Source organism: Python bivittatus, unplaced genomic scaffold (genome assembly GCF_059951505.1).
Source record: "Python bivittatus isolate LINGU-HERP-01145 unplaced genomic scaffold, Pbiv_v1 ctg000340_np1212, whole genome shotgun sequence".
NCBI lineage: Eukaryota > Metazoa > Chordata > Lepidosauria > Squamata > Pythonidae > Python > Python bivittatus.
In genome coordinates, this window is record NW_028277056.1 from 4,918,992 (window position 1) to 4,945,643 (window position 26,652).

At 43.5% G+C, this 26,652-nt stretch overlaps 1 protein-coding gene across 2 annotated transcripts in view; it reads left to right on the plus strand.

Annotated features, from left to right (window-relative positions):
- Nucleotides 1-14,508: 14,508 nt before the first annotated feature.
- ACER3 (alkaline ceramidase 3) overlaps nt 14,509-26,652 on the plus strand; it is a 69,196-nt gene continuing 57,052 nt past the window's right edge. Inside the window, exon 1 of one of the 2 annotated variants that reach the window (XM_088140472.1) lies at nt 14,509-14,757. In XM_088140472.1, the coding sequence (XP_087996598.1) occupies nt 14,655-14,757 (103 nt within the window). In that variant the 5' untranslated portion in view covers nt 14,509-14,654. The remainder of the gene's footprint in view (nt 14,758-26,652) is intronic. The other variant, XM_088140471.1, reaches the window with a different exon arrangement.

The window sequence follows — 26,652 nt, forward strand, 5'->3', positions numbered from 1 at the left end:
GGTGACATATACCAAGGATACATCATTTTATAAAAATTCTCCTTACGATTATAATGTAAATGCCAATCCTTTCAACCACATATTTTCCCTTTGTTCCACCTGTATCTTATAACCCTCCAAAATCAAGGGTAAAACTACTTGAGTGGAGTGTAGCCTGCTGTATGAATCCAGCTGCTATTATTTTTAATAGATCTGATTGATCGCAGATAAACCCTTGGTTCCCTTGCTCGATTGCTGGGGAATTCTGGGAGTTGAAGCCCACACATCTTAAAGTCACCAAGGTTCAGAAACGCTGCTCTAACAAACGATTCAAAGTATTGTCGAAGGCTTTCACGGCCGGCATACGATGGCTGGTGTGGGTCTTCCGGGCTGTGGAAACCATTCAAAACTGGTGACAGCCCGGATGTCTCTATGTCCTTTTCTTAGCACCAAGAGGCAAGCGGTTTGCCTCTGCCTTCTGGTGGGATGGGCCTTGTTTCTCTGTAAATTTCTCCAGTCTAGTCTGCAGCTCTGTGATTTCCTGGTGGTCTCCCATCCAAGTACTAGCCAGGCCTGTGCCTACGTAGTTCCTTGAACTCAAGCAGGATTGACTAGGTACTGTCTGTAAGCTGGGCTTGGGTCGCTGGCTTGTTTTACACAAAGGGCTAAGGTAAGGGCAGAGTTCCCACAACCCATTGAATGTGTAAATTAACGTGTAAATGTAAAAAGCCTCCTTTGAGAGCTTGATTCCTGGACGTATCCATGCAAGGGTTCTTGTAAAGGATATGGAAGTGCTTCTACTGTTTTCTTTTAGCTTTTTTTTTTTTTTGCCCTTCCTGGTGGTCTCCCATCCACAAGTACCAACTGATCCTCCCAGCTTCTGAACCCAGACCGATCAGCCAGGGGCTGTCACCTGATACTAATACAGAGTGAAAACACTGGATTTCAAGAAAAGATTACATCCTAATGTTATTTTTATTTCCTTGGATACCTCTGCTTTTTTAGGGTTTTAATCCCCAGAGTCTACTCTAACGCCGTTCCTGCCGGTTGAGCACACAAAGCTTTTCACTCTCTCTCTCTCTCTCACACACACACACACACACACACACACATTTTTGCCACACAAAACTTGGATCCTTTCGGATTATTGTATTTTACCACCCTGGGAAGCCGAGCCTGCCTTTCCAAAAGATCCTTAACCTTTCTCATGTCTGTTTCAGTTGCGTCATTGGGTAGGACCGACTTAACTGTAAGGCAAATGTGACGCACGTCTCTAGGCTTTTCCCAAGGCCTTTACAAAGCCCCGTTCATTTTCAACCCAACTGACGTTTCGGCTGAAACATTTTCTGCCTTGGCAGTAATTGCTGTCTCGATCGCTGCATGCGCGGAAGACAGGCCTCCACCGTAGCTCTCCAGATCCAGCCGGACAAGTCTGGATGTCAAAAACTGCCAGCCACGTAAGGGGGAAAAGAAAAACAGATCTGAAAATGCGATGATATAAGCAAAAAAGACTCCAAGTTGGGAACTGCAACTTAGCGGGAATCCAGCCCATTTTTACAGTCTGCCTGAAGAAAGCGGCGTTCCAATTTCTTGGAGTTTGATGGCCATCTTTTAAAAAAGGTTTGGAAAAATCAAGCCCGTAGGGGTTTCTCTTCTGCAGAACTTTGGGATGCAACTTTTGAGATTTTTTTAAAATATGAATTTCCCCATTGTATTTATTTTCCCTGACAGCCTTGTTTTTTCTGCAGGTTTCTCTGGGGCTGGCTTATTGAATTCTAACAGTAACGACGTCTAAGAAATTAGTTTTAAAATCAAAGCCACCTCAATACATTTAAAAAAAAATCAGAAACCCATAACTAACAATAAGAAGTCGGTGTGCATATAAATATTGACCAGAAAAAGTTGACACCAGGAGCCTCTTCAATGTCACCACCCAGGTTCTAGTTCACGGGGCGGGGGGCAGTGTTCTGGGAAGAAGATGAGGTGGGGAGGGGGGCTGTAATTGCAGTAAATGAATTCTGCAGTGCCATCCCTATAGAAAACGGGGGGGGGGGCTTTTTCTTTTAATACCTCTACTCTCTGGTGAGTCTATAGTCCCTCTGTTCAGTTACGCGTTTCATCTCTTCTCCTGCTCTTCTATGCAGTTATCTTAATGGGCAAAGGGTGGTTTCACACAACACACTTAATCTGGTTATGGGTTCACACCATACACAGAACCCCAAATGAGCCAAATGGGCTGGATTCACACAATATACTACGTCCCCAAACTTACCAAGGTTGAGGATAATCAGGAGGAGGCGTGAATGCATCTGTCAGAGCTTTCCCTGACCTGGTTAAGGGTGTCACAAGGAACCCCTGCCCCAATCAAGCCTGAGTGGGTTCAGACAACACGGAAAAGATAAAGACATCCTTGGGTCGTGTTTGGCTCCTGCTGATTGCACCCATGCCGTTTTCTGAGCAGCAATGTCCAGATGCTGTACCATGGTCTGGTTGCTTACCCTTGGCTGGACATCAGATGAGGCTGATTCTTGGTGCCTTTGTGGACACTGAGAATTTCTGGGCAACAGTAAGGCCTCCCCTTATCTTCTGCAATGCCTTGACAATTTCCCTCTCTAGGCCCTCCTCTCCTCTTCCCAGGTGGTCCCCATCCAAATCCTAACCGGAGCTGAGCCTACATAATTTTTGACACCAGTCCAGGTCCATTAGGTGCTATGGAGTTGCAACACCTAGGCCTGCTGGAGGCTCCATTTATCTACTAGCTGCTGTGGACCCCCCTACCTCTTCCCCAGGAGGGCAACATGACCCCTCAACCCACAGCCAACTGCTACCATCCATTTAAGGACACCCTGAGATCACCCTGATAGTTTGGGGCCACCAATGCTGGGTTTGTTGTTAACTCTGGCTTTGACCAGAGTGAACTCCTTCACCTTCTGTCAGAAAATTGCCTTTTCTAGATCTAGATTCTTACCTAATCGTAGATCACAGCTCCAGCCCCAGCCAGGAGCAATGGAGCAATGGGCATTTCATTGATTTGGTGAGTTGCATCTGCGCACTGCTTTCTATGGGGCTATGAAGCGGGGCCGTTTCAATTCAGACTGTGGAATTGATTTGATTTGGATCATCAAGCTGATCTGGAGGTCACCCTCTAAACTGAACTCATCGGATTTGACTCAACGTGACCCCGGTTCACCCACGTGCAGAAGCCCTCCCAAAGGATCCATATCACACTCGTTCAGGTCACCAGCTCCAGTAGAATTGGCATTTTGATTGAATGGCCAATACAGTTGCAAGGTTCCACTGAATTGTCTTTGAACTGAATTTCCAAATCAAATGGTTGCACACTTTGATAGCTTACTGCAGAAAATTCCCCACCTGGGATATCAGAGGATGGTCTGATTCACCGCATGTGACATCTTCCTTTACAACTGCGCGCACGCACGTGCACACACCCTCCCCCCCCCCATACCCAAGTGTTGTTTCCTTTCAGTGCTGTTTCTCTTCCATCCAAAATGCAGGAGAGACAATTTACTGGCCATAAACTTTTACAGCTCTGTTTATGGTTGCATGGGGCTGCTGCCGAAGCGGATTTCTTTCATTTTCTCTTCTGTTATCTTTGTGGGGGTGGGAGGGGCAGTGATACAGTCCTTTCTCTGTCCTCTTGCTCGGCTTTCAATATTCCAGCTCTCGATCACGCAGTGCAACCGGAGGAAAGCTGTTTTAAAAGTTTCAGGGGAAATCAGTGCTTTATTTTCACGCCCGCAAACCCTCAGAGGTCCAGATGAATCTCTCACTTCAGCTTCAGGGAGCGAAGGAATACTGGAGGTTTCTTTGAGCCGGTTTGCCCAAACAGGCATCCCATAACAGCAGTGGAGCCCCAACAACACCCTCGGACGGCGGGCATCAAAGGGAAACGTTGCTGAGGGCACTGAATTGGGCTGCCTAATCCCCATCACAGCTCCTTTTCTCATCCTTTACAGCCAGGAGGGGTGCCAATGTTGCAAGGCAATTCACAGCCACTGATTGCAGACCTTGGGAAGCCTTCTCTAGGTATCGGGGCTCTGCAGGGATCAACCAAGGACATTCTGCTACGGGCAGAAAATGATGGAGGGAGACTTCTCTTCCAGGAGGCAAAATAGCCATAGCAGCCGCAATAGAACTAAGGACAAAATCGTCAATATCAATATCATCATCTTAACTGTTCTTGGAAAACTAGCATGCCGCGGAGACACATCCTAACCAGCACAGCCCACAGCCTTCTAGTCGTAGAGAATCTATCTACCTACTCATCTACACCCACGTACTTTATTTATTTATTTATTTATTTATTTATTTATTTATTAAACTTTTCAACCGCCCTTCTCCCCCCATAAGCTCCAAAATCCAGTGGCTGCCCGAATTGAAAGTCACAGGTAGTCCTCGCTTAGCGACTGCCCCGTTTAGCAACTATTCGCAGTTACAACGATGATGAAAAAGGAACTTTTGCAACTAGTCCTCTCATTGATGACCTTTGCAGGTCTGTAAAGCAAAGGAAAGCTGAAGTAAGATCATAAGCACAGTTGCAGTTTCATTTAGTGATGGTTTCCCTTAATGACTGAGTTGCCAGTCTCAATTGTGGTCGCTAAGGGAGGACTATCTGTATTTTTTTTTTCTCCCAAGCATGAATCTCAAAGAATTCTTTTTAGAGAGATTTATTAACACAAATTCCAGAATTTTCAATGTAGAACCAATATATGTTTATATACCTTAGGGGAAGAACTTTCCAGAAAGATGGTGGGCCTCTTTCTTTTAAAGGCAGGGGGTCTGCGACTGTAGGTTGTATCCCACTAGTATAGCCTTCAGCAAGAGACTGTTGGTCTGATGGGCTCTTGCAACTCCTCATGCCCTGGTCACCTTATGGCTTGACTGCTGCAACACACTCTACATGGGGCTGCCCTTGAAGACCACCCAGAAGCTCCAACTGTTCCAGAATGCAGTGGCGTGGGCAGAGATGGGCATGCCTTGGTATGCCCATGTAATATCTCTGGTTTGAGGGCCAGGTTACTTGAGGGACTACCTGACTCCCATAGTATCTGCCTGACTGATTTGATCCCTCAGGGTTGGCACGTTCTGGGTTCCTTCAATGAAACAATGTCATCTATTGGGACCCCAGAAATGTGCCTTCTCTGTAGCAGCCCCTGCTCTCTAGAACGAGGTTCCCCCCGAGATCCAGATGGCCCCCATTCTGCTGGTGTTCAGAAGAGCCATGAAGACCCAGGCCTTTGGCGAGGGAGACCCTTCGCTTCATCGTCCTTCCATCTTTTATTTTTATCTTTTCTGTTTTATCTTTTATTGGTTTGATTGTAATTTCTTTGTTAGATTGTTGTGAGCCTCCCAGAGTCGTTGAGAGTCGGGTGGCAATGCAGGTTGAAATCATCATCATCATTGTCATCATCGTCATCATCTCTGCTGCACCCTCCCAGGAGCTCCTGGGAAGGGGGCCACCTAGGAGTGATGCCACCAGGCCCTTCACCCCAGATATATAGATGCAGGGCATACCAAAAGTCAGGCCCCATAGAAAACCGATTATATAAACTGCATCACGTTTGAATTGGTTGTCATTTTCTTCCAAACACTTCCTTGTTCATTTGACGCGTGGCCTTTGAGCATTCCCACGTACGGTTAACCTTTTCTCTGAAGATAAAAAAAGTTAACTAATAAAACGTATTGCAGCTGGCCTATGGGGCCTGACTTTTGGTGCACCCTGTATATGGATGGAGGGATGGAAACAGGAGCACGTGGAGAAACCCCAAATCCTAAAACTGGAAGGAAGAGGATTCCTCCTGCCTTGAATGGAAAGAATGGCTGCCTCTGAGGATTTCAGCTAGGGCGAGAAGGAATATAGACCTGGCCTTAGGAAGGGGGAAAGAGTGAGCCAACCGTTGGGTTTGGGGAGACTTTCAGAAGAGATTACTCGATTCTGGGAAGCAGGAAAGTATCAGAAGGGAACTCAGTGGAATTCTGCCTTGGCTTTGCTTGGTGTAAGATGGGGCAGAGAGAAACTCTGGCAGCTTTTAAGATTGGCATCTGCCCTTCAAGGTAGGCCGGGTCAATATAGGCCCAGGTATGGCAGGAACATCCTTCACTGCAGTGTTTTTCAAGCTTGGCAACTTTAAGATGTGTGGACTTCAAGTCCCAGAATTCCCCAGCCAGCATGCTGGCTGGGGAATTCTGGGAGTTGAAGTCCACGCATCTGAAAGCTTGCCAGCTGGGGAATTCTGGGGGTTGAAGTCCATGCATCTGAAAGCTTGCCAGCTGGGGAATTCTGGGGGTTGAAGTCCATGCATCTGAAAGCTTGCCAGCTGGGGAATTCTGGGGGTTGAAATTAACACATCTTCAAGCTGCTAAGCTTGGGAACACTGCTTAATGTTGCAGGATAGAATAACAGACCCTTGAAACCCTGTCAGAGTTTCACATATGGGAAGCAGTTTTATGGCTGTTCCCCTTCATCTGTAAGGCCTGGGGTAATTGTATTCTTTCTTCCCAAAAGGGCCTCTTGGTCGCATGTTGTAACCATCTGAGCCACACGAAACTTTCTGGCAAAAGGACCCCATTTCACCCATGAGAGAACCAAACATTATGAGCTGGAGAAATTACTAATTGCAAATTGCAGCATTACTGCTTTTGGCTTCGTTGCCTTCCTATGGCTAGGCTTGAGTCAAAGGGACATACGTTCTAAATTTGGAAAAAAAAAAAGGCATTTTCTCCTATTTTCTCCTTCTCTTTTTAAGAAGGCAGAGGTAGGTAGGTAGGTAGGTAGGTAGGTAGGTAGGTAGGTAGGTAGATAGATAGATAGATAGATAGATAGATAGATAGATAGATAGATAGATAGATAGATATAATAACCTGCATTTATTGATCTCCTGGTCTGATGCTGTATTTCTCAATGGAAGTTAAATAAGCCAGTTTGGGTCCTTTCTTTGGGTTGAGCGCTTCTGCGTGAAAACATCCCCACTGATTCTTCCAACCCCTTTGATTTTTCCATGTGATCAGCCTATTAAACTACTCAGAAAGAGAAGCATTTGAAAGGCTTTAGTGCAGCTACAAAGCTCAGCAGAGACAGGTTCTGTAAGATCTAACTGCTTTTTCAGAAGGGGTAGCAGGAGGACTGTCCAGCAAGGTTTACAGGAATATATGGAACCACTTAGAACAGTGTTTTTCAAACTTAGCCACTTTAGGAAGTATGGATTTCAAGCCCCAGAATTCCCCAGCCAGCATGCTTTCAGATGTGTGGACTTCAGCCCCCAGAATTCCCTAGCCAGCATGCTTTAAGATGTGAACACCTTATACTAAGCCACAATCATTTAATTCAATGTTTCTCAACCTTGGCAACTTTAAGATGGGTGGACTTCAACTCCCAGAATTCCCCAGCCAGCATGCTGGCTGGGGAATTCTGGGAGTTGAAGTCCACCCATCTTAAAGTTGCCAAGGTTGAGAAACACTGCAGTGAAGAATGTTCCTGCCACACCTGGGCCTATATTCTTCCCCCTCTCCCCAGTGAGAAACAAAAAGAGAAGGCATTTAAAGCAAAAATTCTTCCTTCTGTAAAAGTAAAATCCCCTTCCAGTGAAACTTGACTCTGAATGACCTCACTGACCTGGCTTAACTTTTGAGATCAACCAAAGGGCCTGGGCTCACACAACATAGCTAAATCACCCCGCAAAAGTAGCAGTCGTTAAAACTAAGCTTGGCACGATATATAAATGTTGCCGCCGTTTGGAACTGACCAGTTGTATGAACACGATGCATGCGGGAGGGTTTCTTAATTTCTCCTTTCAACTCTGCGAATGCTCCTGAAAGTTATTCCTAATGTTTTCCCTTAGCTAAAAATGTTGTCAGTTTTGCTTTTAGGTCACTCTTGGGGGAGGAAATGGGGTAAGAAATGAGACATGCCAAAGATTGCCAACTCTGGACAGGAAATAGGAAGAATTGGACAATCCTTGGCTTTTCTCCCAGCTTTTCTCTTTTCTGCAAGATCCTCACTTAGGAAAAGCTCCATTATGAAATACAGGTAGTCCTCTACTTATGACGGCAATTGGGACTGGAATTTCCGTCGCTAAATGATGTGCTCATAAAGCACAACCTCGTCGCTTAGCAATGGCAATCCCTGAAGCCCCAGTTGCCATTATTAACTGAATCCCATGGTTGTTAGGCAAGGCAACTTCCTTCCGGTTTCCCACAACCAAAGTCAGTGGGGAAGCCAGCAGGAAGTTGCAAGTCCCAGGCTGGCCAGCAGGTTAGTGGCTGCTGCCGGGTGGGGGAGGGAGCGAGGGGGCGCGCGAGGGTGCATGAGGGTGCAAGGGAGGCGCAGTTGGGTGGGGGAGGGTGCATGAGGGTTGCAAGGGTGCAAGGGAGGCACGGGGAGGGTTGGGGAGGGTGCGCAGGGGTGCATGAAGGTGCGAGGGAGGCACGGCAAGGCTCGGGGAAGATGTGTAGGGATGTGAGGGGGTGCACAAGGGTGCAGGGGAGGTGTGGTGAGGTTTGGGGAGGTTGCATGAGGGTGTGCAAGGGTCAAGGGGGGCACAGGGAGGGTCAGGGAGGGTGCGCAGGGGTGTGCGAGTGGCCGGTGAGGCACCAGTGCAGAGGGGCTAAGGGAGGATGCACCGGTGGGGTAGACTTACTCCCAGAATTCCCCAGCCAGCAGGGAGTTGAGGTCCACGCATCTTAAAGCTGCCGAGGTTGGGAAACGCTGCTTTACTCTCGTAATGAGAGACCATACCAGACAGATGCATTCACCCAACATGGTAAGCTTGGTCAGTGTTTGATCTTGGTTTCTTTATCGAATGGGCTGGGCGTACACAACACATTAAACCACTAAGAAAAAAAGTGTGCAAATACAGTCCCTAGATTTTTCACTCGTCTAGTTTGGCATACCATACCGTTTTGGTCTATTCTGTATCATCTCATCCAGACACGCGCCCGTTTCCTCTCAATACGTGTGCGTCCTATACAACCATGCCACCCACTCATCTTCATTACTTCGCAGGAGCAAAAATATCCTGAGCTTCTTATGGTGCCTTTGGGGGAATTTTGCTTAGGAATCCTGCACAGCCTTGAACTCCGACACCTCAATTTACCTTGCCTTTTCTCTGCATAGGACGATGCAGTCGCTGCTTGGGGAAGCTTGGCAGTGCCTTTTCGTGGCCGTCTGATCCACGATGATCCACTGCCCTCTCCTGGCCTGGCCTGGATCCCTCAGCCTTGCCTTTTCCAAATCAGTTTGGCGATTTGGAAAAGCATGGCTGGCTGGGGAATTCTGGGAATTGAAGTCCACACATCTTAAAGTGGCCAAGGTTGAGAACGCTGGTTTATATTATAGTTGGGAATTAATTGGTAATCCAGTGACTATTGATACGTATAAAATATAAGATAGATTTTTTTTTTCTTTTCCTTTTCGGCTTGTACTTTTAGTTTGTATTTTTAGTTTTTTTTAAGATTAAAAATGGTTTTGTTACCATAAACAAAACAAAAACAAACCTAAGGATGTACATGTGTGCATTTCTACAGTCAAAGCCTCCCTCCCCATTTTTTTTTTTTAATAATTAAGAATCGAATTCCAAATACCTGGTGCTCGTGAGAAATGAAACTGGCTCCTTTCTGAATAACTGATTCAACTGGAAATATTTGATGAACTGAATTGGATGTTTCAAGTCAAGTCAGATTGGGCTCCGTTCAACATTTTGAACCAAACTGTCAGTTTGATTTGGAAAGACAAATTGCTTTCAGAATGAATCTCCAAACCGAAGCTTTGTACAGCTCAGATGTCTACGTCATTTCAGGAATTATATTGAGAAAAGGAGATGCAGTCAGAGTTTTACTGGAGCTTTACATTCAGTACAGAGAAGAGCAAATTTAAGGCGGCTGAGCAAATTTGAAAAGCAGAATATGGGTTCACAGATTGCCCTAACGATACTGTTATTTGAATTTTTTGGCTCAGCATGTTCTGTAAACCCAGATACTGTGATTGGTAAACTATGGTTGACAGCATAATCTGTGAATCTTGCCAAACTGTTGTGGGTTAATTATGAAATCATGGTTAAAATAAGCCATGGCTTACAACAAAGTATAAATCAAACGTGTAGAATTTATCACAAATAGCTTGTTGGCAAGCTGATGAAATGTGGCTTAGATGCTGCTGCTGGTTGGTGGACTAGGCTCAACTTGGAGAGTAAGGTTAACAAGTCTGTCTTAGGCCCAGGCAATCCCCACAGTCATGCAGGTCAAGAAAAAAAAAACACCGCCAAGGGGTCTCCCCACCTGCAGGCCCCATGTCCAGGGGATCGTCCAGGTCTTCAAGGACCTAAGAAACACCTGCAGGGTCAGGGCCAAACAAATCTCAGGGTGCTATGGTGTTCCCAAAGTTGGGGCTGTGACAGAGAAGACCTGCTTCTTTGGTCCCACCAGATGGTTTTGCTTAATAGATGGGACCCAGAGTGTGCTCACCTTGCCAGATCTAGTGAGCCAGCAGAATCAATTGGAGACAGGCAGACCTGTAAATCAGGGTTCCTCAACCCTGGCAACTTTAAGATGGGTGGACTTCAGCTCGCAGAATTCCCCAGCCAGCCTTGAAGTCCACCCGTCTTAAAGTTGCCAAGGTTGAGGAACCCTGCTTTAAATAACCTGACCCCATGCCATGAAAGGCCTTAGAGGTGGTAACCAGCACCCTGAATTGCACCCAGAAACCTACTGGGAGCCAGGGCAGCTCATGGAAGCAGTAGTATGAGATGGATATAGTGAGAGGTACCCATAACTACATACACTGCTGCATTCTGGACCAGTTGCAGCTTCTGAGTGGTCTTCAAGGGCAGCCCCACGTACAGCGCATTGCAGTAGTCCATTCAAGAAATGACCAAGGCACGAGTGACCATAATAATGCCTCCCAATCCAGGAAAGGATGAAATTGATGCCTAAGGCAAATCTGCACAAAAGCCTCCCTGGGCAAGGCTGCCACCTCTTCTTCAAACAGGAGCCATGAATCCAAGAGGACCCCAACTGTGCCCCAGTTCTGTCTGGGGATATGGAATTGCATCCAGAGCTAAAGAGGGTCAATCCCTAAAACCAGGGAGCCAAGAACCCACAGCCATTCTACCCTGGCTGGGGAAATCCCAGCATTAAGTCTTACTAAAACGAAATAAATCTCGGGTGAGTATTGCACTGGGTTAGCTACTAGGTGAGATGGCACTCTATGAGCAGATACAACATCTAACCATGGGCTTCTGGGTGGCATCCTGCTGGGAAACCCAATGCTGAACCAAATGGTGCTGTGTTCTGATTCAGCCACAGCCCTTTTTATATCTGTTGTCCTGGGCACGTGTGACAATCCAAGATGCATTCAAGATAACCATTGTTTGGGAACCAAAGTGGGCTACCTGCTCCAGCATGAGACTTCTCTGAGAGTCAGGCTTACTCCTGTCTCTATTAACCAGGACCGTCCTATCCTTTCTGGAAACAGTCGAATGCACCCAAGTCCTCTTGATGCTCGGCAATGCTCTTAGAGCCTCTGACCCACCTGTTGACGGATGAGGACGAAACCTGCATCACCCTTCATAGCATTAAGCCTAGAAAGGAGCAAAGAAGCCTCCTTCCTCCTCCGCAGGAAAATACTGGCTGGGTTCACACAATCGGCTGGCGGGGTCCAGGAGGAGAGCCTTCTCTGCCATTGCCCCCGTCCTCTGGAATATCTCCCCCAGAGGTAGGGTGGGCCCCTACCCTCCCAGCTTTCTGGAAAGAACTAAAGACCTGGCTCTGCCAGCTTGCGTGGAGCACGAAGAGTTTTAACCAGCCCTGATGACGCTCCCTGAGCCTAGTTACCATCCATCCTTGGAATATACTTATTATTTATTTTTAAAACAGTCGTTTTAATTAATATTTTAATTAATACATTTTAATTAATATTTATCTTTTCTGTAAACCACCCAGAGTTGTTTTTTAATGAGATGGGCGGTGACAAATTTGAGATACAGATATATAGATAAAATGTGCTCAACCCTGGGTTAAAGGTGATACTGGCTGGATTCACATAACCATAGCTTAACATGATGGCCTGGTTCACAAAACATGCTCAGATAATGGCTGTGTTATGTTTGTAATTGGCTTATCACGTAGCAAGTAGCAGCCTCTGACATTCACAATATACATTCCCTTGAGTGAGACATGGTCACACACTGACTCACATCCCAGCAGCATCCCCTGGGAGAGTCTGCCGCGCTAATTTCTTCCTGGAGGTTCTGGGAAAGAACAGTTCATCTGTAGCAGACCAGCATTATCTTGCGGTCTGTCCAACGGTGACACTTTCCTTTGCATTTTTTCCAAAGAAAATATTTGTAAGAGGCTGGCCATGATCTGGGCACCTCTGGGATTGTCTTCTTCAACTTTGAATACTTGCATTTTAACCTTGAGAGATCGACAGCCCTTTTCCCGAGCTATTTCCTGTCAGTTGGGACGTTGTTTGCACACTCATTCAACAGCATTCCTTCCTGTTGCATCTCACTCCCCTTGTACGCCCCATCTCAGCCCATTTCAATATTCCTATGTTTATTATGATGGTTTTCCGCACAGTCAGCCAGATGTTTAGACTGGGTTTGGCATTTTTATTCACCTATCGAGTCCTTCTCAAGGACCCGGGGTAGGCAGATGTTGTTTGATGGTGTTAAGAGTGTTATTATTATTATTTTAAAAACCATCGGTATTTCCAGGTCAAAACAAGCCACAGGTTTGGTCTGCCTCACAATCCAAGCCGAACTGGCCACACAGGGCCCTTGCATGATTAGGGTTATCCGATTATCAGATCGGCAAAGGGGGACACGGACAATTGGAAAGGAGGACAAACGGGGAGAAAGGAGGGCAGACAAACTGTTCCACTTTCTTGGTATCGGCGACAAAAATTACAGTGAAAAACTGCAAAAAAAAAAGTACACCTATATGTAGATGAAATTACCTTTTCCAGCCTCAGAAAGACTGGTTTTTCAATCGCAGTATTTTCCCAGCAAATCTTTATTTTCAAAAAGGTAGCCTTGCGATAATTTAGAATCGCTGACAACGCGCTTTTCAAATTTCACCCTGGAAATGTATGACGAGTCGCGGGATCTCCAGACTCCGGGTGATTGTAGATTCGAAGGGTCTGGATTGAAGCCAGTGGCTGAAATCTGGAAATCAATTAAATAATGTGAATCCAGGCTGTTGAATCTGTTGATGGACGAGGGAAAGAAAGGAGGAGACCATTTACAAGGTTACAATACACGAAAGTTTCAATGACTACTGTTGTGAAAACAGTCTGAGATTTAAAAAAACCCAAAATACTCAAAAAGCCAGACGATATTTGATTTTCAGGCTATGCCTGCTGGACGGAGGACATGAGGACAAAAAGGAGGATGTGTCCTCCTTTTGCCGGATGTCTGGTAACCCTAGGTTTGTTGTCTTTACTTAGCCATCCTGGTTTATAAATCACAGTTTGTAGCTTAGGACCTTGTCTGATAGCAGCCAGTTGCTTCCACCATCCAGGGCACATCAGGGAACTTCCCAAATGTGTTGCAGTTCGCCATTTGGGGACTCCAAAGGTTAAATGAGACTTTTCGAGGGTCTGATCCAGCCTTCTGATGGCCTCGGATCCGTATCTCTGGGCATTGGATCCGGAAGGAAGAAAAAAGCAAATTCAGGCACACCTGATGTCTCGTAACCTTAGGCATGACAATGTCATCCACAAACAGCTGCAGTTTGTCCATACGGCAAGGTTTGGGTTGGGAAAAAAAGGGAAAACACCATTTTAACAGCATAACAATGAAAGACAGCTTCACAGCAAGCCGGGATGAAAGGAAGACCACGATGTGAGGATGCGTCCCATAAAAACAGCCATATTCTCTTTCTTAAAGACTTGAACTGTGTTAACCACGCACATCCAGCTTACAAGTTTCACAGGAACAAGCGGGTTTGGATGGGAAAATGGACATGTATTCCATAATATCACAAGCATCTCACGATGCATACAAATTTGAAAATAAATAAAATAAAATAAAATAAAATAAATATATTAGTTTACTGCTATTTCAGGTGTGATGTTTATCTCTCTGTATTTCCTCACCTGCCCCTGAATCTTCTATCTATATCATCGATTTCTTAATTTTTTTCCAATAAAATACGACAATAAAATAAAATAAATTAATGGCAAGGCACTCTTGCGTCTCATGGGTATCTTAGATCAGGGTTTCTCAGTCTTGGCAACTTCCAGCTGGGTGTTCTTCAACTCCCAGAATTCCCCAGCCAGCATTCTGGGGCCTTTCCCTGACCTTCATGAGGACTAGGGTCGTGGGATGCCTGTGAGGCAGAGCGCTTGACGAGACCGGCCCCCTCAGGGACCGGCGAGGGTGGAACGCCGGCGGTCGCTATAGCAACGCCCAGATTCTGCCCCCGAAGCCATGGCAACGTAGAGACCCGGCCCGGCAAGCCTCGCGAGCAGTCCGTAGCTGGTCGCCACGGCAACGGGGAGGCCCGGCCTGCCAGGCCTGGCAGGCGGGCTGCCGCCGCCGCCGCCGCCCCGCCTCAAGCCGGCGGGAAGGCGGGGTCAGCTCGCCTGAGGGCCCCGAGGAAGAGCGGATGCGGCGGCAGGCGCTTCCTTTCCTTCTCGCTCGGCCCTCCGACCGGCCATGGCTCCCACCGGCGACCGCGCCGGCTACTGGGGCCCGCCGACGTCCACCCTCGATTGGTGCGAGGAGAACTACGTCGTCTCCTCCTACGTCGCCGAGTTCTGTGAGTGAGGCGGGCGAGCCGGGGGGCGCCTTCCCTCGCGGACCCGCGCCCGAGGTTGTGGGGAGCGCCCTCCCCGTGGACGGGGCTGATGGAGGGTGGCCTCGTAAAGTTCCTGGGGGGTTCCCAGTCCCCCCACCGCACCCTTGAAGAATTGACTCTTTGCGAAGGGGAGACGAGAGGGCGGCTTTTGCAGAAGCCCCCCCTCTCCCCCTGGTTATTTCTAAGGGAGCAGGTTCCCGCTAGCCTCCGTTAGGAAATGCTATGGGGATCCTTTCCACCATTCCAGATCCATCCCTCCAGACCAGGGGAGTGCAACCTCTGCCCCATACTCCATTGTGGAAGACTAGATCCCGTGGGGATCTTTGGAAAAGGTTGGGGGAATATGGGCCGGGAGAGTCTTTGGAGTCGTCCCCCCAGATAGCGACAGAAGAGGTGGTGGGAAGGAAGAGTTTGTCTGCTTGGCCTTTTCCCTCATTTTGTGACATTGCACTGCATGTCGAGAGCCATCCTCTGGAAGGGGTGATCCTGGACCCATTTGGGGGAGCAGCTTGGGGTTGAAGGGGTGAAATGGGTGCCTAAAACTTCTGCAGGGCTCAAGGCATCCATTGCCCCATTAAAAAAGAGTGAGGAACTCCTCACATTGAATTGGGCTCTTGGCAGCTTCATATCTGCACCTGTGTCATTTTCTTGGTGTCAGTGCAGAAGTGGGTTGTCGCTGCCTTCTTTCCACATATCGTCTTACCACCTCATTTTACCCTTCTCTAGATTTCCTGGGGGTCTCCCGTCCTTAGCATTGTTTTGAGATCAGCCACATTCTGCTAGTGCTGCCCCTTAACCCCTTCCAGTGCTCCAAAAGACAAATAAAAAGGTTGAAAAGTTTGAACCCTCACACTCTAGGGGCTGGAGAGGGGATACTTGTGTTACGAATTTCTTACAGTATAGCTTTAAAACATTAAAACAATAATAACAACAATAATAGTTACAAACTTACTTATTACATGTCTTTAGTATAATTGGAGCATTATTTATTTATTTATTAAATTTTTCAACTGCCCATCTCCCCCCAGTGGGGGAACTCCGGGCGATTCACAACAAACATTAAAAACATAAAATATATAAATACATAAAACCTTAATTAAAAACATTACTAAAAAGAAGGAGAGACCAAGAGGATGAAAAATCTGAGGCTGAAGGCAGAAGGCCTCTATGGGGCTAGCCATCCCCATGCTTGAGGTATTCCCACCCCACCCCAGACCAGGTAGCAGAACCAGGTCTTCAAAGCCTTAAGGAAGGCCAGGAGTGTGGGGGCTAATCGCACCTCCAGGGGCAGAATGTTCCAAAGAGCGGGGGCTACCACAGAGAATATTTATTTACCATTAAATTATATAGAGGGCTAATTTTGTGGTTAAAATTTACAAATGGGGCAGATGATCTCAGCAATCAAAAAGTCAAGATTTATATTCAACAATGTGTGCAGAATGTCATGTACTGTATAGCAATTTCTGAAGTTACAAGATGCTCTTTCTATAGGTCAGACATGGGTGGGAAAGACCTTCTAATGCAATCTGGAGCTGAGATTTTTGCAAAAGCCCTTCATGGCACAGGACCAGGTTATCTGCCCACCCCACTTGTTCTGGCAGAAGGGGCATGTTGCAGACCCCACCAGTCTAGGAATTTTGGCTAGCGGGGTCTAGGAACTGGGCCTTTTATGCTGTGGCCCCCACCCTGTGGAACAGCTTGCCAGCTGAGGTGCGGGCTGCCCCCACTCTCCTGGGCTTTCGAAAAGGTGTAAAAACATGGCTATGCCAGGTGCCCTGGGGGTCTGATGGGGGCCCGCATTGCTGGAACTGGCTCGTGGGATGACTGATACTGCTTCCTCCATCTTCTTGATTTGTATACTGTCACCCCCAAGCAGATATGTGAAATGTGTGGTAGCTGAGAGGCTTCTTCTAGCAATTGCTGACTGCAGTGATCAGAACATCACAACAAAACTACAAATTGTACAAACCAGATCTTTTTCTGTAATCTTGATGAAGATGTCAAGTGCTTATTAGGCAACTAGCAGTTCTACACGTGCAAGCTTGTGTTTTCCCTGAGGTGATCATTGAATCAATATGTGTATGGAAAGAGTCAAAACAAATAACAATTTGAAATAACATAAAGTTGGCAAGGGGAGCCACTTGACTTCATATTTTAATAAAGATGCATAATTGTAAGTAGTATTTTTAGTGCTGAGAGCCAGTTTGGTCTAGTGAGTAAGATGCTGGATTAAAACCTGGGAGATTTAATCCTGCTTTAGGCATTATGGAAGCCAGCTGGGTAATTTTGGGCTAGTCCCTTTCTCTCAGCCTAGGAAGAGGGCAGTGGCAAACTACATCGGAAAAAATGTTGCCAAGAAAACTGCATGGGCTTGTCTGTGCTGACTGATTCGAAAATCCACACATAGAGGATTAGCTTCAGGCTGCACTTAGACTCTATGATTTCTGGACTGCCTTGCAGAATTAAGATGTTGGATGAATGGCAAATATATGGATGGGGAGATCTAACTGACAGCAGAGAATGGAGGAATTTTTGTCTGCAATAGATTATGCACCTTATTCCAGCAGTTATCACTTGTTACCATTTTTAAGCCCAAATAAAGCTGGACTGGGCCATTGCAACCTGTGCAGGAGGGTTCCTCAAAAGGGAGGCAGATGCCAGCCAAGTATGTAGTACCATTTGGAATTCGATTATCTCACTTACCCCTTTATTGTAGATTAGGTTGTGGCAAAGAGTGGGTCCCATCCTGGAATTACAGTCAGAGGCAAGTTGACACATGCCCTATCTCAGTTTGGAGATGGAAATGACTCAGCTGGGCCGCAAAGGGAACTGGGCTCAAATGCCATAAAGGCACGTCAGAAGCAGTGCAGCAAAGGCACAAACCTTTACTTTTGTGCCTCACACAAGATGTGTGAAGGCACAGCAAGTCTGTGTCTCCACCTCCATTTGAGTTGTTGAAGGTAGAAGCTAATCTGCTTCTCCTCAGCACTTTGTAGCTCCAGTTTTAGAGCTGGCAAAAGTAGTACATTTCTGAGATGGAGCATGAGATCAAGTATAGAGATGAGGGGCCCTGCCAGCAACAATGTTTTCAGATATACCCCAAAATTATTCATTTATTTACTTACTTCCACTATATCTCTCCTTTCCTCCAGGAGCTCCAGGTGGCATGTATTATACTCTCTCCCCCTAGTTTTCCCTAGAACAGCAGCCTTGTCAGGTAGTTGGGCTAAGAGAGAGTAGCTGGTCTGAAGTCACCTTGAAAGCTTTCTTGGCCAAAGGTAGACTTGACCATTGTTCTCCCTGAGGCCATCTGTACATGTTCAAAAGCATGCATCATGCAGAGATACCATATAGTTACAATCCAGTTGTCTCATGCGTAACATTTGCACTTTTGCACAGATTCATCTTGTGTGCCAATATCATCCATTCCTGGACTGGAGGGCCTTGCTCATGGCCACTCATGCCTTGGTCCTTTCCTGGTTGGACTAATGCAGTGCACTCTCCATGGGGCTGTCTTTGAAGACCACCAGGAAGTGACAGCTGGTCCAAAATGTAGTGTGCACAGTGGTGGGCACCCTGGTTTGCCCATATTACACTGCTGCTTCTCAAGATGTGGTAACTCCCAGTTTTTTTCTGGAATTCAAGGTGCTGGTTATCACCTTTAAAGCCTTGCACGACACGAGGCCAGGTTTTTTTGCAGAACCGCCCTTCCCTGAGGATATCTACCTATCCCACCAGCTTAGACAGGGTGGGTGTACTCCAGGTCCCCCAAATGTTGCCATCTAGCAGGAAGTATGCCTTTTCTGTAGCAACCCCTGCCCTGTAGAATGCCCTTCCCCCCTAATCCAACAAGACACCACCTTTTTAGCCTTCCAGAAGGCCATAAAAATCTGGCTTTTCCCCCAGGCATTGGGATAGGGTGAGGTTGAAGAACAGGGATTGTATCTGTTGATGTATTGGAGAGTGTTGACTGGGGCACCAGGTTCTGGTTTTACTGGGGGTTTTGGTTTTTATTATTGTTGTGAACCACCCAGAGTTGTGGCATATAAGATGGCAGCCACATAAGTCTTTTAAATCAATCAATCAATCAATGTACATCTGTGTAATCCTTGTACAGGTTCAGGCAGTGATCAACTGCACATTGTAATAAACAGGATTATGGTTTGTCTGGAAATGAACTTGGTCACACTTGCTAGATTCTCCCATGAATTGAGTATAGCTAACAACTAGTACTAGAACTTCTTGTTTATTTTTCCCAACTTGTGTAGGAATCATGGACTTTGCATTGTTCAATAATCCCAGGTTTGGAGGTCAGGAGTATAATATTTGCAACACTAATAGATTCTGTTCACTAAATCCAAAAATGAAAAAGGCCCAAATCATTCAAGATACTGAAATTTTGTAAAATCTCTGCGTTTTAAAATGAGATCTCACAAGTTTCTTAATTTTAATTCTTTTTCTTTTTCTTTCTTTTGCAAGATTACCTGAGAAGTTAGCTAATACCTCTGTAAAACATACATGGGCAGAGTGAGGCATGTGCCATTGGATAGGCCCAATTATCCTTTTTTCAAAGCTAAGCTGCTAATGGCTTAAAGTGACAGGCAACCTAGGCCTAGCATGTCTATCTACCCAGTAGCTCAAGAAGAGGAGGGTCTTTCCCATCCTCCCCCTACCAGATCAGACCCGTTGACCAGATCTTCTGCCTCTTTCACAAATGTTTATGCTTCTAATCAAGATTTAATCCAAAGAAACAGAATCTGTTTTCTTGAAATTAATAATCTTCTTGCTCCTTGTCTTGAAGCAGAAAACGATTTGCCAGAGACAAGAAAGCAAGTATCTATTTATATGATAAAGCATAAAAGATATACTTAAAACTAAACATAAAAAAGATACAAATATGATACAAATTAAGTGTTAACCCAGTGCAGTTGAGGTTTTCCATCTTGAGTATAGGGCAAGATAACTTGTTGATCTCTAGCTGTGTTCAGTTTCACTTATCACAATCCTTTGAATGCACCATGATTTGTGCCTCCTCTTGGAGGGATGTTCAGTGAAGTGAAATCAGTGATATTAGAGGGCCTTCACTGGCAAAGCTGTTAAAATAATTTACAAAGGTTTGATATAGCTGGTCATAACCATTTTAATATATCTAACATACACGTTCTTCAAGTACTTCCTTTCTCTGTGATCATCATTCCTTGCTTGATAATATATTCTTCTGAAAGGATCTATATGCACAGATTTCTTGTATTAATTCCTGGAACCTGAAGTTAAATTCCAGATTGACTTCCATTATGGCTTTCTGGATCCAAATCTTCCCTGTGGCTTTACTCCCCACCCCACAGAATAACATTGACACCTGCGGTTCAGCTAGACTAGATTGAACTTTTAAAGAGTAGTCAGTTTGGTAGTTGAGCATTTGGGCATGTCCTTGTGTAACCTTTTATACACTTTTGCTGAAAAGCAGAAGGATGTGAGCAATGTTGATGCCTCAGCTTTTTTTTTCTTTACTCTTTTTTAGTCCACACCCACCTGCCTGAGAATTACATCACCAGGCTTTTTTAAATTTAATTTTAATTTAAAAATTTTCTTTCTTTTATAATAATAGCAGAAAAAACAAAAACAACCCCCCCAAAAAAGGAATAAAACACAAAGATGCGTACATTATAAATATAACAAGTGCTTAAAAAATAAGTGGAAAAAATACAACAGAAAAAATAATAAAATATTAAAAATATAAAGTATAATATGTTCTTGCAACAATAAACAGTTAAAAATCTATATCTAATGCAAATATTCAAATGCATATATATTTGCAGTACATTTATATGGCTATCATTTTTTTTAACCTACCGTATTTTGAATAAATGAGTCCCATATTTCATTATACTTGTCCATACAAAGTCTACATCTATAGGCAATCCGCTCATAGGTAGCAAGTATAATCAGGTCTTCAATCCATTGAGTGAATGGGACCGTACATTTATCTTTCCAGTGTTGCAATATCAGTCTTTTAGCCATTGTAAAGGCATGGAGAATCCATTTATGTTGCCCAGTTGTCAAATCCCATGTACTAGGTATGTAATTCAAGAGAATATTATCCTCTGAAAATTTTAGCTTTTGTCGCACAGTCACATTTATATGGTCTGCTTTGTTGTTGTTGTTGTTTAGTCGTTAAGTCGTGTCCGACTCTTCGTGACCCCATGAACCATATTGCGCCAGGCCTTCCTGTCCTTCACTGCCCCCCTGAGTTTGCTCAGTTTCATGCTCATTGCTTCAGTGATGCTATCTAACCATCTCATCCTCTGCCGTCCTCTTCTCCTTTTGCCTTCAATCTTTCCCAGCATCAGGGTCTTCTCCAAAGAGATCTCTCTTCGCATTAGGTGACCAAAATATCTGAGCTTGAGCTCAGGGTTGATATGGTCTGCTACTTTCTCCCAAAACTTAGTAAGTATAGGACATTGTAAAAACATGTTTTAAAAAAGCATTGTCCTTATTACATACCCAGCAAAACACTATCTTAGACAGTCCTTTTCTATGCATACATAATGGAGTCTAGTATATTCTAATTATTATTTTTTATTGTATAAGTCATAGTTTAAGATCCATTGACATACTTGCTACAAAAGTTAAAACACTGTCCCATTATCTAGGCAATATAGAAACCTCTAGTTCTTTATTCCACTCATCGCTTAACATCTGCATATCAAATTGATTTATTGATAACAAATATCTGTAAAAGCTAATAGTAGATTTTTTAGTTTTAAAGGATTTAACAAGTTTTCACGTCTTTCAGAAGCTGAAAATGCTGTTGGTCCAAATAATGTTGTTAGCAAATGTTGTAGCTGTAAATGTTGCCATTGGGTTAGGTCTGGTAGATGATATTTATCTCTTAACACAGCATATGTTGAACATTCATTTTCATCATCTATCAGTTGGTCCAAAGTCAATGTCCACGCTTCCATTCAATTTTTCCATATCACCATCTTTTTCCCAATTTTTAATGTTGGGTTTCCCCATAAAGTCAATTTAGCATGGGAAAAAGGATCAAATCTTTTTTTATCAGACATTTCATTCCATAGCTTTCTAACTGACATAATTGTTTCCAGAGATACTAGAGTTCTATTGTATTTAGATCCTAATACTGTCCATCCAACCAAAGATGCTATATATGTATATTCCAATGTTGCCCGAATGGGAAAATTAACACAATTGTTGGCTTCCAGTATTTAATACAATAGGTAAGCTTGATGATATAGCTCCAGATTCAGAAAACCAAATCCTCCCTTATTAATTGGTAATTGCCTTTTCTGTAAAGATATTCTTGGAATCAAAGAACCCCATAAAATTTTTCTAAACAAAGAATTTATTTTCTGAAAATATTTTCCAGATATTTGAACAGGAATTCCTTTCAGAATATAAATTAATCAGGGAATAATATTCATTTTGAGAGCATTCACCTTTCCCCAAAGGATAAGGTTTAATGACTTCCATCTATCTATATCTGAAGAAACCTCTTAATTATATTTATATTACATGTTACTAACTGAATTACATTTTTTGATATACAGATACCTAAATATTTAATGGATTTGGTACAAATACAGAATTGATATTCCTTAAATAGATGGGTAACCAAATTTTCTCCTACTGGCATCAGTTCTGATTTGGACTAATTAATACAATATCCTTGTATTTTTCTAAAGGCATCTATTGTTTGCATCAATGCTGAAACAGTAGTGTGAGGTTTAGAAATAAATAGAAGAATGTCATCTGCAAATAAAACCAATTTGTGTTCAACTGAATTATGTACTACTCCGTAGATCTCCCTATGTTGTCTAATAGCACAAGCCAAGGGTTCTACGCAGATATTAAAAAGCAAGGGTGAAAGTCTAGTTTCTGTAAATAGTGGGAAAGTAGCAGAAAACATGCCATTAGCCTTTACTTCAGATGTGGGTGACTCATGTAATATCATGATCCATTTTATGAATTTCAAAGGAAATCTGAACCTGTTTAGTACAGCAAGCATGTACTGTCTATATATTTTGTCAAAGGCTTTTTCAGCATCTGATGATAAAATTACAAATTGGTCTTTGTATTCAAATCTATTAAATCTACAACTAACCTAATGTTGTCTGCTGCTTGCCTAGTTTTTATAAATTCTGCTTGATCATTCTTAATAATGAACAGTATCACTTGCTGTAATCTGTTTGCTAGCACTGCTGTTAAGATCTTTGAATCAACTTTTATCAATGAGATTGGATGATCATTAGTACACTGAGTATGATCTTTGCCTGATTTTGGTATAACTGTAATATAGGCCTGATTTAATGCCTCTGATAATATTCCCGTATCAAATATCTCATCATACAGTTGGCAGCGTTTTGGCACCAAAAGCTCTGTCTTTCGTCTTGCCCAGGGTGGTCATTGTGGGGACATGGGCTGGACTTCTATTCTGTAGTGGAGGCTGCAATGTCATGAGCCGGTCATGCACACCCTCGGGGAGACTAACAGGTTTCTAAACAAGGTGACTCCTGATGGCAAATCCAGCGGCAGCATCACAACACTGATCTCGCTGCCACAATCGCTCCAGAAAAAAGTGTACCCACCTCCAATTTCAGTCAGCGGACCTTCATTGGCAAGATGAATCTCACTCAGGGCTGCATATTATACCACTCTATAGGAAATCCATCCAGTACTGGTGTTACCACTTGCCATTTTTAAAATTATTTGTTTAACCTCTACCTCAGATGATGGAGCAAACAAAAGTTGTTTTTGTGTATCATCTAAGTGTGGTAATATTTATAATATTTATATTATTTAGAAAGGCCTCTATATATTCATTCAATATATTCTCTGGTTTGCTATATAATTCTAAGTAGAATTTGAAAATTTGAAAATGTATATCCTCTGAAGTTTTATATCTTTCATCTCTTTTACTCCTAATAATTGGAATAATTGCCCTATCTTTCTTTTGCTTTAAGTGATTAGCCAAAACATTCTCCCAATATTTCTGTCATAAACATGTTAACCTGAATTCTTTTTGCTGTGATATTATAGTATTTAATTCATATTTTTTCTTCTGTATTTCTCTGTACAAGGTAGTAGATAGGAATCTAACGATCTATGCCCATAAATGTTTTGATTCATCTTTCAAATTATTTTCCCTTTTATTTTTAATCTTATTTTTATATGATGCATAAGCAATAACTTGACCTCAGATATATGATTTATATGCTTCCCATTCAAAAATTTGAGCACTTGATGTTTCTGAATTCAAATCAAAATATTGCAGTGTCTCTACCTGCATTTGTTGTACAAATTCTTTACTGTTCAACAAGGAGATATTGAAATACCAATTTCTTGACACCAATGTCACAAAGCAAGCACTGCATCTTTTATACATACACCACAATATCATACACTCATACAAAAGGGGTGGAGCTTGCACACAATATCACAATGCAAGATCTTGTGGCCATCACAGGCTAAGATTTATGGGCATTGAAGCTAACGTATCTTGAGGTTTCCTGCTTGGAGAAGACATCTCTTGGTGGTTCCGACACATGAGAGTATACATATAACCCCAACAGGATCACCAAGGTGTGAAGGTCATCCCAGCTGTCAAGCAAGGAAGCACCTATATTGGGCAGCAGTGATATAGGAAGATGCCGGAAGCAGATTGCTTTAATGACAATGGCAAAGACATCATTTCATATTGCATGGAAGGAGGCAATGGCAAACCACTCCTGTATTTTATAAGAAAACCACATGGATAGAAAATATAAAATGATTGATGATATAGTGCCGAATGACGGGCCCCTCAGGTTCAGTGGCACACAACATGCTGCTGAGGAAGACCTGGGGATCTTTTGTCATATGACATGGCTAGATTAAGCCTTCATGATATTTAGTTGCTTATGTTGTGATGCAAGAAAAGAAAATCCAAAGCTGCAAAAGCAGAAATAAAAGTGGGAATATGGAACATAAGAATCATGAACATGGCAAGATCAGCACAGTGAAAGAGAAAATGAATCAATTACACATTGACATCTTAAGCTTCAGCAAATTGAGATGGATTGGAATTAGACACTTTCAGTCAGAAGATCACACTCTTTACTACTCAGGACATGAAAAACGAAGAAGGAACACCATCACTTTCATATTTAGGAAAAGTATAGCAAGAACAGTACTTGGCTATAATGCAGGCAATGACCGGACAATATCAGTTGGACTTTGTAGATGACCACTGAATATGCTGATTATTCAAGTTTGTGCTCCAACCACTGATGCAGAAGAACAGGAGGTTGGCGAGTTTTATGCTTGAGTTCAATTTGAAATAGACAGGACGGGCAAGCAAGATGTGCTGCTTGTGGCTGGAGACTGGGATGCCAAATTTGGAAATATCAAGGAGACAAATGCAGTTGGATTGTATGGCCTAGGAAACCAAAATGAAGCAGGAGAACGAATTATCATTTTCTTCAAACAACGGCTACATATATGGAGACTTAACAGTGTGCAAATGATCATACAATTTCCTTAAGTTCACATGCCAGCAAATAATGTTAGGATCATGAAACAAAGATTAGAGCCCTGCATAGAAAGGGAGATGCCAGATGTTCAAGCTGGCTTCAGAAAAGGCTGAGGAACACGAGACATTATTGCTGATGCATGCTAGATAATTGAGAAAGCTAAAGAATACCAGAAAGAAGTCACTATGTGTTTCATTGATTATAGAAGGGCCTTAGACTGTGCAAATCATGCTAAGCCATGGAATGGCTCAGAAAAATGTGAATCCCAGAATGTCTCATTGTCCTCATGCAAAAGCTATACACAGATCAGGAAGCTACAATGTGGACAGAACATGGGGAAATAGACTGGCTGAAGTTAGCAAAGGAGAGGCTGTATACTCTCCCTATTTATTCTACTTATATGCGAAATATATATTGAGGGAAGCTGGATTAGAAGAATATGAGCATAGTTTTAAAATTGGAGAAAGAAACATACTGTTTTCTTCCCCAAATGCTGCTCGATTCAGTCATGGGCCTTCAGAATCTAAGAGTGCAGAAAACCTAACGATCTATATTCATCTGTTTTTGTCTGTATTTTTAATTTTGTAATGGCCCATAGCTGGTACAGCTCATCAGTTGGTCTCATTAAGGGCGTATCATACAAGAATAGGCACTCAGATCTAATGCAGCAGTTTTATGAAAGCAAAGCACTGGAGGTGCTTCTCTTTGCTCCAAATCCCAGAGAAAATTCATGTACCAGAATGCTGTTAGAAATTTGTGCTAACTGGACCAACTTAGTGTTATAGCTTTCCTGAACTAATAGAAATAGGGAAACATTTGCAGCAATATATTCTGCCTGCAGAATCACTGAAACGTGCTTGCAGTATTTGAGGGATATAGTTAGGAACTGGCTTTGAGCAAGCCAGGATGTGTTTGCCTTCAGAATATTTTTCCAGAAACGTGGTTTGGTTTGCAACTTTGCCCCTCTCATGATTCAACTCGTTTACATGTGAACTGTACAGAATATAGACTGATCATGCTCAGAAACTATTGCAGCCCTGAGTTTTGCTATTTAGTAATCCAATTTTCAGTTTTCACTTTTTCACTACCTCATTTTTAAGGTAATTTAAGACAGCTAGAGCATCAGGCCAGCTAGAATGTGTGCAACACATTATAAAGTTAAGTCTAAAGGTGCATTAGCAAGTTCAGGGGGAAGTGCCAAAGTTTTCTGAATTTTCCTTTGAAAAGCAAGGGTGTGACTCAGATGAGGAAATAGTCATCAGGGCTAGAATGTGTGCACTCAAAAATTTAGCTATTTTTTTTCTTTTTCTTTTTTCCCTTATTA